The sequence below is a fragment of the Lactuca virosa genome, chromosome 3 (assembly GCF_052849685.1).
Source record: "Lactuca virosa cultivar CGN04683 chromosome 3, Lactuca_virosa_CGN04683_v6, whole genome shotgun sequence".
Lineage (NCBI taxonomy): Eukaryota > Viridiplantae > Streptophyta > Magnoliopsida > Asterales > Asteraceae > Lactuca > Lactuca virosa.
The window spans coordinates 38328391-38340790 of record NC_136428.1 but is presented as its reverse complement, the minus strand read 5'-3'; the positions used below and the strand labels follow the sequence as shown (position 1 = coordinate 38340790).

Below are 12400 nucleotides of genomic sequence, written 5' to 3'. Positions count from 1 at the left end.
ACGCTATCTGAAAGAGGCTTATTTTGTTCGGTTATGTCAAGTCTCACGTGCTAAACACTATTAAATACTTAAACCTTAGATTATAGTATCATATGACATCATATTTGTCAAATTGATTGAAATTAGATTGCTCCTCTCCTACCCCATCCAAACTAACCCTTCTCTTTAGCCTTAAAAAATGGTATCGTATCAATTTATTAAATAAGTTTCAACACCATTAACTAGTCCATTAACTTTTTTTTTAATAATTCTTTATGTAGAAAAGGCAAACAATAAAAACATTAAAGGTGCAAAAAAAAAAAAAAAAAAAAAAATCAAAAGACTAGAATAAAACAAGTACTAGCAACCTAATATCTTTAGGTGTGGCCAACTGTGAGCTTTATTCTTCCCATTCTTGAATGTCTTACAATTCTCGACATTACTCTTTCCATTCCTCCGTTTTTGCTTCGGATTCAGTGTTTCAGATCTCTTCAGTTCATACATACAACCAACGATTAAAAAAAAACGTATATATTGAAATTCCACTTCAAGCCCTTTTGCTTCATCAAATTATACAATGAGTCCTTAAACATACCTGTAATTCACCACCAGTGCTAATGGGAACATCAGAAGCTACACGCTTGCATTTTGGCTTAGGATTGTTGAAAACAGGGTATGAAGAAATCGGTAATTCCCGTGTCCCTGGAATTGCTGATGCTGTTGTTGATGTTCGTGATGTTCTTCGTGTTTCAATCTCTAAAGAAAGCTGAAATAATCCCCAAAAAAGAAGATAAATTTTCACCTTTGATTATGATCAAAAAAAGAAAATAATATTACCTGAATAAGACGATCTTCAAGGGACTCAATCCTATCTAGCAAATAGCTTTTGTTGTTGACATCCGCAATAGTTTCATTCAATGGAACACATTCACTGTTCTTTCTTCCAAATTTAAAAATATATCGCCATCTTGATAAATTAGGGTGCTTTCTGATATGCTTCATCTACACATATATAACAAAAAGAATTTATTAAACTTTCGAATTTAAACAAAAATAGAATTTTGATTTGAGAAATGTGGAAATCATGCTCACGAAAGAATCCATGCGATCGGGTTTTGAAAGAAGAGGTAGTGCCGAGTGAGATTGCAACTGATCGTCCATTTTTACCATTTTTTTTACAGTCTCGTAGAACTGTTAATACACATGCATGTTTATCTATTTATAAACTTGTGTGCCTTCATATTCGGGAAGTCATACAAGTTTATTTGGAACTGTTAAAAGTAACCTTTCCCTTTTTTATCTGTTGACTCAACAAAATGCATGGAGTTTTTTATGGCAAAGTTTATTACTCAGTCAAAAGAATTAATCAAAGGTTTATGTGAATTTATTTAGGCACATGCGTTGTTTTAGGGATGTAAAATGAAAGATAAAAACGTAAAAAGGTAAATCATGTTAAGGATGTTGGAATATGCGGTGTACAAGGTTTAATGCACAAGGTAGAAGTTATCATAAAACATGATAACACTGGATTTCAAGAAAACCCCATGAAGCATAAAAGAAAAATAATAAATAATTTGGTACAATAAATGTTAAAAATCATAGGTTTTAATTTTAACCCAAGCTGGATCTTGTGACTTCATAGGCTAGAAAGCAAGCAGCATTAGCAGGGACACTTCGTGCCATTGCAGGTCCAAAACCTTTATACAAACCGCTAACTCCTTCAGATTTAAGAATCTTTTTGAAAGCATCAATTGCTCCAGAATATTTAGGGTTCTTATAATCATCGATCTGGATCACACTCTTGACGACATCAGCAGGGTAAACGGAAATCCAAAACGCACCTCCGGCTAACCCTCCGGCCATCATCAGGGAGCCTCTGCCTAAGCCGGAAGTATCAGTTCCACCGGCGAGATATTGTTTTAGAGCTTCATAGATACCAAACATGGTGGCGTTTCCAGGGACCTCACGAGCAAATGTGGGAAACATTCCTTTGTATAAACCTCTTACCCCTCCTTCAGATCTTAACACTTGCCTAGCCACGTCCATTGGACCACTGTACTTCAACGCCGCCGTCGCGGCTGCACCACCTTCTGCCACCGCCGCACCTGCACCTTGTGCCTGCAATCTAAATTCAAGAAACAGGTTGCGTCATAAACTAACATGAACTTTGTAGAGCTTAATTTACTCCCTCGTAAACAGACCTGCATTTAATTAACTCAGTTGGGGTTGCCAAGAAGGAGACGGCAAAACCAGCACCGGCTCCGGCGATGGTCTGTTGTTTCACGGTCAATGGTGCACCGGGTTCGGACCTTAAAATGGCCTCCATTTTTCCCCTGACTGAGAACAACACCGCATTGAAGACTGCCACCGTGGCAAGTGGGGCTCCCATACCTTTGTATAGACCTCCTGCACCTTCAGCAGCCAAGGTTTTTTTAACAGCATCAATGGCGCCGGAGTATTGGGGGAGTTGACCCGGTGGTGGAGTCGGTTGACTTTGGAGCTTCACCTTGATGGTATCAAAAGGGTGTCCAACCACCAACTGTGCTACACCTCCTACCGTTCCGGCGGCTAAGTCCTTTGCAACGTCACCCATCTGTAAATTTATCGAATTGGGTAACCAATTTTTATCCATACAACCTCAAGATTTAAACTTTACCTTTTCGTTCATCAATGTAACATCAAATTGAGATATTTAATGCAACAAAAAGAGAATAAGGTGATTGTTCATGGTTCTTGAAATAAAAATCATACCTTTACAGATTATTTGATAAACCCACTTGAGATTGATCGAAGAAAGTTAAAATTGAGCAAATCTTGCTCCTATACCTCAAACGATTCTACCTGAAAGTTATAACGAAAAACAATGTTGATGGGCATTCAAAGACAGTGCCCATTCTCGATTCAATCGACACAAGAAAGAGTGAAAAATGTAAAAAGAATGGAAAATACCAAACGGATGTTAGTTATTGGTGAGTTCCCATTAGCTTTTGAGGCATGAATCTTGAAAAGTGGAATCTTTTTTGACGAATATGGAGAGATGATGGTAATAGAAACAGAGGTTTGTGGGGAATTGAAATCTTAAAGATTTGAGAACCACAAAGAGGGATATGGACAAGATAGGATTGCGTTGGTGTGAGTTGGAACACATATATACGGAGGGAGATGAGAAATGAACCTGTAAGAGAATACAGAAGAATTGAGGACCAGATTCACCGATTAATCTCCCTCTCACCAAAAAATTGCTAAATTTTGGCGCAATTGTTTGGTGGGGAGTGGCCATCGAAAGGCAAGCAAACACCAAAGATTCGTCTGAATGTGGCAAACATTGGTGAGTGCGAAATTACCAACTTCTCCACAACAAATTAATATACTAAATATTGTCTTATATTAATATTTTAAATTAAAACATTATATTATGTTTTTAACCAAGTCTCATTTTGTTAACAGTCATTGTTTGTTCCTCGAATGATCAATAAGATGCCATTCACATCGATTTTAATATGAACTTTTTGTCTATTTATCTTTGTTACAACTATTTTGGATTGGACATTTTATATAAGTAAAGTAAATAAATCTTTTATTATGAATGCTGACGTGTGATTTTATGGAAAATGGAGATGAAGAAGTAGACAAAAGTATACATAGATGAAGGATATAAATATCATCGCTAACTTTTGAGATGCTATCTCAACCTTGTATAGTTGTATGAAAGTTTTGAGTTTCTACGTCATTGTTGCTTTTGAGATATGCGTGATTGGTCTTCTAGCTCGCCAAATTAACTAAAACACATAATGTATTATATTTCCGTGTGTTGGCGAAAATTTTCTCTTTTTGAAGCAATTGCATTGATTTCGATGATTCAGATTATAGAATATGCAGTTTTGTATGCTTTTGAATAGCTCTCGTATGTTCTCTTCCAATGCACCTGAAATTCTTGCAATAGAATAATAATTATGGATTAATCTGGTTACCTAACAGTATAGTCGATATAAAATTTGTATTATGAAAGTATAATTTTAGAGCTAAATGCAAAAAAGTAGCAACATACTTTTCATTTTCTCCTTATTATATCATTGTACTTTTGTTTGCTTATTATAACATTCTACTTTCAAATTATTTTTTATTTACACATAGTAATTTGACATTGTTGGCCATTACAAACTAGGATGCGAAGTATGTCGATGAAACAGTAATTTGTGAGCATATTTAAATTTATGTGAACATGAATTGGTGATCTTTGGTGAACATGTTTTATTCATGAAAATATTTTTTTGTATACATTTTATTCAAAGTATAATGTCTTAATAAAAAGAACTAGAAGTACAATGTTGTAATAAGAAAATGAAAACTTGATGTTATAAATATAAACATTGGTTAAAAAATCAAGTTTCGGTCCAAGTAAAAAAATTATTTTGCCATGTCAACAATAAATTACATGTGGACATCCTATATGGAAAATCATGACATAAAACTATTAGGCATGTGGCATGGGTTCGTAAAGGCACCTGTGGGGATAAGTTAGCTAGGCTTTTAACGCATGAACATCATCCCAAATGGCCATAAACGTGGCGCCGCGCAAGGCGGGTGACATTAGTGTTATTCATCCAAAGAAAAGTCAGGGAAGCGATGATTCATCCAAATCACAAACCAAGGGGTAAGGGTTGAAAAATCTTGTTTGTTCCTTTATTTTCACTTGCAAAACACACACAATTACCAATTCTTTCAGCCTACTTCATTTCTCGTTTGTTTCATCCTCATATACTAGTCTTATCTAATCTTCAAATCCATGAACAATCTACATGAATTGAAAAAGGGGATGAGATAATGGGGTCAGTTTGAAGAACAAGTGATAAAAGGGAGGAGAGAATTGTTGTTATGAATGTCAGCGATAGGGAAAATGAGGAAGTGGGAACCGATGAGAGGATGGACGAAAATGAGGGGCATCAAGTGTTAGAGATGATCCATGTTCGAGAGAGGGTGGCATGGAGGAGGTGACCGACGTTGGAGGTTGCGTTAGATTTTGGTAGAGGAGGTGGACGACGTGGAAGAGGTGGTAAATGTCGAAGCCATTCTTCCTGATTGGTTTTTGGCTAGGATGGGGAATAAAGGGTTGTTTGAGATTGTTTTTCAAAACAAATTATTGACTTAATGGCTTTTTGGAAAGCCAACAAGTCAAAAAATGTGTTTGACAATCTTAAAAGAACTTTTCAAAATGATTTTTCCATTAGTTTTAAAAAACCTTCAAAAATGATATTTAAAAAGTATGTAAAACTTGACTTTTTGAAACTCTTTTTAATTTTTTAACCATAATAGCTTTAAAATAAAATTTTAAGGCGAACACTTTTAACTTTTGCAACAACAAAAGCTAATCCAGATAATTTATTAAAAAACTTATTTTATCATCATCATAAGCCAATGAACACTTTTATCTAAATGTACTTTTAGAGTTTAAAAGCAATCCCAAACACCCCTCTAAGTTGTGTAACACCCAGAATCAGAAAGGCCAAGAAAGGAAAGGAAAACCCTAAGTCAAAGGGGTCAACTCGTCGAGTCCAAGGAAGAACTCGACGAGTCGAAGCGGGATCCGGGTGGAAGAGTAAGTGGCCGACTCGACGAGTCGGCGAGTGGACTCGGCGAGTCAGGTCTAGGTTGGGAAACCCTAATTTCCGGACTTGGTACCCTATTTAAGCATCTCATTCTCCTTCTATCAGCCTCATTTGTAGCCCCCATTGTCCAGAAGCTATCCCATGAAACCCTAGTGCTCTCTTTGAGTGTGTGAGCCATTATTGAAGGATTTTGAGTGTTCTTGGAGTCTAGAAGAAGAAGAAGGAGTTGAGGGTTCAAGAGGAAGGTTGTGGATCCAGAAGATTCCTCTCATTTGCTGCTCATTTTAGTAATCAAGTTCCTTCCTTGCCTTGTTAATTGTTAGATCTCTTCATGACCCTCTTTATGAAATATTGGACCAAGATTGATGCTTTGTGGGATTTGGACGTCCCCATGCTGGATCCCTTCAGATCTAGAGGTGTTTAGAGAAGGGAAAGCATAAAGGTGGGAGCTTTATGCCCCTAGGACTCCCCATGCAAGGTTTAAGGGGTTGTTTTGGCCTTTTGAGCAAAAAGGGTCATGCATGGGTGCAAAGGTGGTGACTTTGTGTGATATCCTGACCCCTAGAGGCTAGATCTGGATTTTGGATGCATTGAGCTTGTCTGTAATCGTTTGAATAGGGTTGGACATAGAGGGACTTGGCGAGTCCGTTCTGGGACTCGGCGAGTCGGACCAGTTTCTTGCCCTGAAACCCTCATGCTAAGGGTGTGAGTTGAGTTGGTTAAGGACTCAGCCAGCCTGAGTCCATAATGGTCTGGATGATCATCGTACTCGACGAGTTCAAGGATGAACTCGGCGAGTCTGGGGCAATATCCTTAGTTATGAAGGCGGACTCGACGAGTTGTTCATACAACTCGGCGATTCATGGTCTGGACATTCATGGGATGATGATGAACTCGACGAGTTCAAGGATGAACTCGGCGAGTCGGTTGAAGTTAGTCCCGAGTGTATGGTTGAAGGAGGACTCGTTGAGTTGTTGCTAGACTCGACGTGTAGAGTCGGGGTTGTTTTGGAATTGGAGGACTAAGGACTCGACGAGTTGGTAGAACAATTCGGCGAGTCGAGTCAACTGGAAGTTGACTTTGACCGTTGACTTTGACCAAGTTTGACCAGGGTTGACTTTTGGACTATTGTGGTCTGAATGTTGTTTTGGGTATTGATAGTTCGGGAAGTCGAGGGATCAGCGGTTCAGAAGTGTCGGTCAGCAGCCAGAGGGTTATCAGCAGCTTCAACAGTTTGAGGTGAGTTTCCCTTTGTGTGAATGGGTCTACGGCCACAATGCCGGCCCATGTAGTTATGAGTAGGAAGACCCGGGGGTTAGCCATAGGCACAGTATGCTAGTATGACATTCGGGACTAAGGTCCAATGTTAGCGGGCGGGTGCCCAAGGAATGGTTTGTATGATAGTTATACTTGTTGTCTGTGTAATACATATATGTGCCTGGTAGGGAGGTGAGTGTGGGCGAGGTCCCATATCTCACCAATAGCAGAGTGTGGACGGTGTTCCATACCTCATTAGCAGCAGAGCAGGGGCGAGGCCCATGTTAGGAAAAGAGTGAGTGTGGGCTGGGCCCGTATCTCACTATCAGTAGGAGTGTGGACGGTGTTCCATACCTCATTAGCAGTAGAGCAGGGGCGAGGACCATGTTAGGAAAATAGTGAGTGTGGGTTGGGCCCATATCTGACTATCAGTAGGAGCGTGGACGGGGTTCCATGATTCGTCGGTAGCAGGACAGGGGCGAGGCCTTAGCACAGTAATCCAGTAGAGTACGTTAGTTATGTGTTGTGATATGATTGTATGCTAGTATATGTTAGCGGGCGGGGCCCGGAGACAGGCGGGGCCTAAGGAAAACAGATCTGTACGCCGAGCGGGGCTCGAAGCCAGGCGGGGCCTGGTGGCGGACGGGGTCCGATAGCGGGCGAGGCCCAATGCAGCGGGCGGGAGCCCAGTATGTGGTTATGTGTGTTGGATTAATGTCTAAGTCCATAACTATATTTGGTATGTACTTGACCCGACCCGGCATGGTCCATTTGGGTTGCACTTCACCGGCACAATTTATATGGATAATCTTTTGAGAATAGTATATTTATGATTTATATTAATATATTATAAGTTCTAATATATTAATATGGAATCATATTATTTAATTAGTATTGATCAAGAATTAATTTAGAATTAATTAAGTGATCAAAAAGAACTAATTAAATATGGACTCTTATATATATGGAATAGGCCAAGTTCATTTAGGTTGGGCTAAGCTTTCATGGATGGTCCATGGAGCTTTTAACCCATGGATCCTATGTAAATGAAAGTTCATGGGTATTAGGGTTTACATGGATGTAACCCTAATCCTCCATAATATATAAAGGGGTCCTTGGCTCACAAAATTGGCACAAGTGTGTGAAAATAAGAGTGGGCCGATTTTAGTGTGCATACATATTCTCTCAAGTTCTTCCAAGGTGTTTTGGTGATTTGTGATTCCATTTGAGGCTTCCACACTATTGGGGCTAAGCTCTTAAAGCTTGAAGACATCAAGCTACATCAAAAGGTATGTCATCTAACTAGAACTTTGTAGTATAGGTGCTTCATAATATGCTAGTTAGGATGAAACCTTGGAATAGTTAATATTTGCATGTATAATAGAGAAAACATAGATCCAAGGTTTATAGGGTTGCATGTACACCATAGGAGTGTTAGAATGCTCAAAACCCAACAGTGGTATCAGAGCCATGGGTTGTTTTCTATTATATTTGATGCAAATGTATTTTTTTTTCAAGTTGAAGGAAAAAAAAAACATGAAGTTTGTCAAATTTTATGATAATTACTTGATTTTATGAAAAAACTAGTTATTTATAAAATTTGAGTCACTTTACTACAAGAGTTGAATTAGGTCAATTTATTAAAAGATAGAATGATATGATTATTTTATTTGTTTTAAAAGTTTGATCTAAATGGTTTTAAGGAGTTACAAATTTTGTCATCAAATTTTGGAACTCAAAAGTTTTTTTTTCAAGTTATGATCTTAAGAGTTTTGAAACTTCCATAAGTTATGGATGTGAAATGTCTTATTTATTAACTCTTTAGGTTATGAATTCCAAGAGTCTTCAAAGGATAATTGTCAAAGTTTCAAGATTTGTATTAGTTTATATGATTATCTAATTTCTTGAAAATTGTTGATGTGAATTATCTTTACTTATGAGTTTAATCTAGATCATAGAAAAATTATTTGATTATTGTGTTAATTGGAATATTTGATCTTAATGGTTTTTATGAACTCCATAACTTGTCCTCAAGTTATGGAAAGTGAAGAGTTTTTCTTTTTAAAGTGTCATTAAGTCTCATAAGTTATGAAAAATCCAAGAGTTTTGAAAGGTTTCAAAACTTGTCCTCAAGTTTTGGAATTTGTAAAGTTACCCCCCATGTATACTTTAATTCCAAACTAGCCCTTAGAATTTTAAAAGTTAAAATTCAACCCTTATACTTTATAATATTATAAGTTAATAATATATATATGTATAAGAGCAAAGTCGTCTTACCATTAGTAGGCCACATTCACGAAGCCGGTCTATAAGGGGGGTATAAGGTTACTGCCTATAAAATGGCAGTTTAATGGGTGTCCACTCTCACTCACCGCTTCCTTGACCGGTGGAGGGTTGTTAGCCGAACGGGTAGGACAAGGACTATAATTCTCCCTTCATTAAAAGTATTAATGATAAATACTAAGTAACTAAACACTTATTAATTCCCAATCTTAGTTACTTAGGAAAATGTGAATAAGGTGCTAATCCAGGAAATTACACTTTGCACTTTGTTTAAGCCGTTAGTGGAGCGTGTGTGGCTAACCGGCACACTAACCTGGACTTAACAAGGTAGGCAAAGGGTAACTTAATGTTTATCATAGTATCGTTGGAGCGTGTGTGGTTAACTGGCACATCGATTGAGGGGTAAATATTAAGGGTACCAAGGATATTTGCATGGTTACTTCACACCTTGTTTTGTGATCCTCGGCATCCCAGTCACAAAACCTGAAGGGCACACTCGAGATTGAAACATGCCATTGAAAAGTTCAATGAATCTCAAAAGAATCTAGGAGTTTCAAGACCAATTAAAACCTAATAATACATTTCGTTTATCTTGGTGGAAATTGGTGAATCGTCATTCACCTACCTTCAAATATTTTATAGCTTGGATTACGGCATCCCTCTTCCAAGTTATAAAATAGTTTGTTGGGTCCTAGCCTTAATATATCATATTGGGTGTTATATTAAGGACTTAAATCAACTTTACGTGAATTTCTCCCATTGTTGATGTCTGGTTTAGACAACAATGATCTTCCCAAACCAAGCTTTCCTAATGAATATGACTTCCCGAGTTTGGCTCATGGAAGTCATACTTCTCTTCCTCCACCTCCTCCAATTATTCTCCCTAACCCACAAGTTCAAGGTCACTCAAGCCCTAATGGCAAGCAAAGTCTATGTGTGATCACATCTTAGAGATGAAGTCACATATTGACAAGCCGGGAGAGTTGGGTGTCAAAGTCTTGAGAAGGTTGGATGTTCAATCACTTTCTAAGTCACTTAGTGAGTTCCTTTGGGACTACTATGAAACAGACTATGACATGACCCTTAATGATCTTATCTATTTGCTTGGTCAGCAATGATTTGAGGACTAGTAAAGCAAATTGATTAGGAGATCAACTTCCCAATGGACATTGACAATGGTAACATTGGATATCTAGAAAAGCCTTCTCATCCCAAAGAAAGGGTTTGACCATAGTCAACTAGGTTGACCAAATGGTAAAGAGAAAGGCTAAGTCTGCGATAGTCCCATGTACCATTCCCAGTGAGTCCATATGTTTCTCTTGCCAAAGGAAGGGGCATTGATTGCGAAGCTGCCTATTTACCTGAAAGATCATAAGGTTGATCAAGTCAAGAAGTTTGACTCTGCTTCAGGTAAAGTTCACTATCTAACTCTGTTAAGTTTCTATTATGAGATTCTTATTACATGATGTGACATGGTCACATGTTGATGTTTTAAGAATCAAAGAAAAGTGAAGAAACTTAAAGGAAGTATATGCTGATTCTGATCGCGAAGATGGTTTTTGATCGCATGGTTCGGTGATCAGAATTTTGAGCTGTTGCTTAGGAGTTATGATATATTGCTTAGGAATAGATAACAAAAAGTTTTTCATATGCATTTGCATTGTAAGGATAAGTTTTTCCGGAAGTTTTAAAATAAAAAAAAACAGTTTTGATTTATTTATTTTACGTATCCTTACAATGGCATTTGTGAAAAATTGTTGTTTATATGTTTCCATTGATAGCAATATTGGAAAATGGATTTGATTCTTTCATTTGTGGTAGTGTCTAAATTTACCAAATAAGGAAAGTTTCTCATCACCCAAGTTTCAATTGGACCGAAACTTGGAATCATGCAAGTTGAATAGTATGATGAATGAGAACTTTCAAGCATTGGAAAATCAAGACTAATTACTTGTTCACATGGATGTGTGAGTCAAGTGAAGGACTAAAGGGATCGAGTACACATTCTTGTGCACTGGTCATGTCCACCACAAAGCTCGTTAAGACTATTTGATTTACTAAAGTTTAGTAAATATGGTTATACTTACAAGTTTAAGTATAATTCTGAAACATTGGAAAAGTCTCAATGTATGGCAGAACGAATGGGAAGAATTAAATTAGGCAGAAAGATAAAAGTTTCTCAAATCTGAAAAGATGGGAGAGTACTTTAGTATCATGTTTGTGATCATCTTAATGATTTAGAAATCATATCACAATTAGTCCTCTAAAGGTCATCTTAGTGCATTCTTATGACTAAGAAGAGGAGTCATGAATTGTTGAAATGGTTAGATCAGGAAGATGAGTCATACTTCGTTCCAAAACAATTCTTAGAGTCATACTCCAAGATTGTAACTTGAGTGACATATCTTAAAGAAAGGTTTAAAACACTTGTCAAATGTAAGAGTAAAAGTGTCCTACTCTTGTACATTTGAAATTGGTAAGTTGTGATGTTTTGGATAAAACAAAGACCAACTAAGGCCAATTGTGTGAAGTGTTTGTATTGATAAAGAATATGCACTATCTCTTGAATATTTGGCAAGATAGTCTTATATGTCAAGAGGATAGTGGGAGTCTTAAAGATCCTAAAAAGAATTTCAAGAACTAATCAAGAATAAAACCTGAGGTTCTTCACTAGCACATGACTTGAGGTTTATAACCTATCGTGTTGACATATTCTGTGCCCATTCCAGTTAAAGTTGGCTTTGCATAGGAGTTCTGAAAGTTCTCAATTGGTTACATAACAACTTGGAAGCAATGGCAGGCCCTGTACTGCCAGGTGGCAAGAAGTTAAGATTGCATAAGTTCAGTCCATATGAGTTTGGATTTGTCATTATCCTTGTCTTATGACTATGGTTTTGACGATTCACATGGATAAGAACACATACACCATAAAATCTAAGGGTCATAAGGTTTCTCTCCGATTCATGAAAATGATGGTGAGGAAACACTTCCACCAAGTAGATTTGAAGCAGATGGCAAAAGGTCTAAACAATTGAGACTATGATTACGACATCCCTTTTCATAGGACTGAAATTGTTTAGACACACATGCATGCTATCTAAGGAAAGGTGTATGATTTTGATAAAGTTTTATCAAAGCATCTCGTATCAGAAATCTGAACTTTGGTAAGAAAGTCAATAAAGTATTGATTTCTAGAAGTCCAGCTGATTTCTGAGTACATGTCAAAGCTAGTGGGAGCATAAGTGTTATGCTAATAATCATCATGTTAGTGGGAG

At 37.4% G+C, this 12400-nt stretch overlaps 2 protein-coding genes across 2 annotated transcripts; both read right to left on the bottom strand.

The window, feature by feature from the left end:
* Positions 1-208: 208 nt before the first annotated feature.
* Positions 209-1275, bottom strand: MSP2 (microspore-specific promoter 2). The gene is made up of 4 exons (XM_079084243.1): positions 1072-1275; positions 817-981; positions 575-745; positions 209-468 (listed from the first exon to the last, which is right to left on the bottom strand). The coding sequence occupies exons 1-4, from the start codon at positions 1147-1149 to the stop codon at positions 340-342; spliced, it is 543 nt and encodes a 180-aa protein (XP_078940369.1). The 5' UTR covers positions 1150-1275; the 3' UTR covers positions 209-339.
* Positions 1276-1406: 131 nt separating this feature from the next.
* Positions 1407-3084, bottom strand: LOC145165505 (mitochondrial carnitine/acylcarnitine carrier-like protein). The gene is made up of 4 exons (XM_079084242.1): positions 2929-3084; positions 2731-2820; positions 2181-2572; positions 1407-2104 (listed from the first exon to the last, which is right to left on the bottom strand). The coding sequence occupies exons 3-4, from the start codon at positions 2570-2572 to the stop codon at positions 1591-1593; spliced, it is 906 nt and encodes a 301-aa protein (XP_078940368.1). The 5' UTR covers positions 2731-2820; positions 2929-3084; the 3' UTR covers positions 1407-1590.
* Between the last annotated feature and the right edge of the window lie 9316 nt (positions 3085-12400).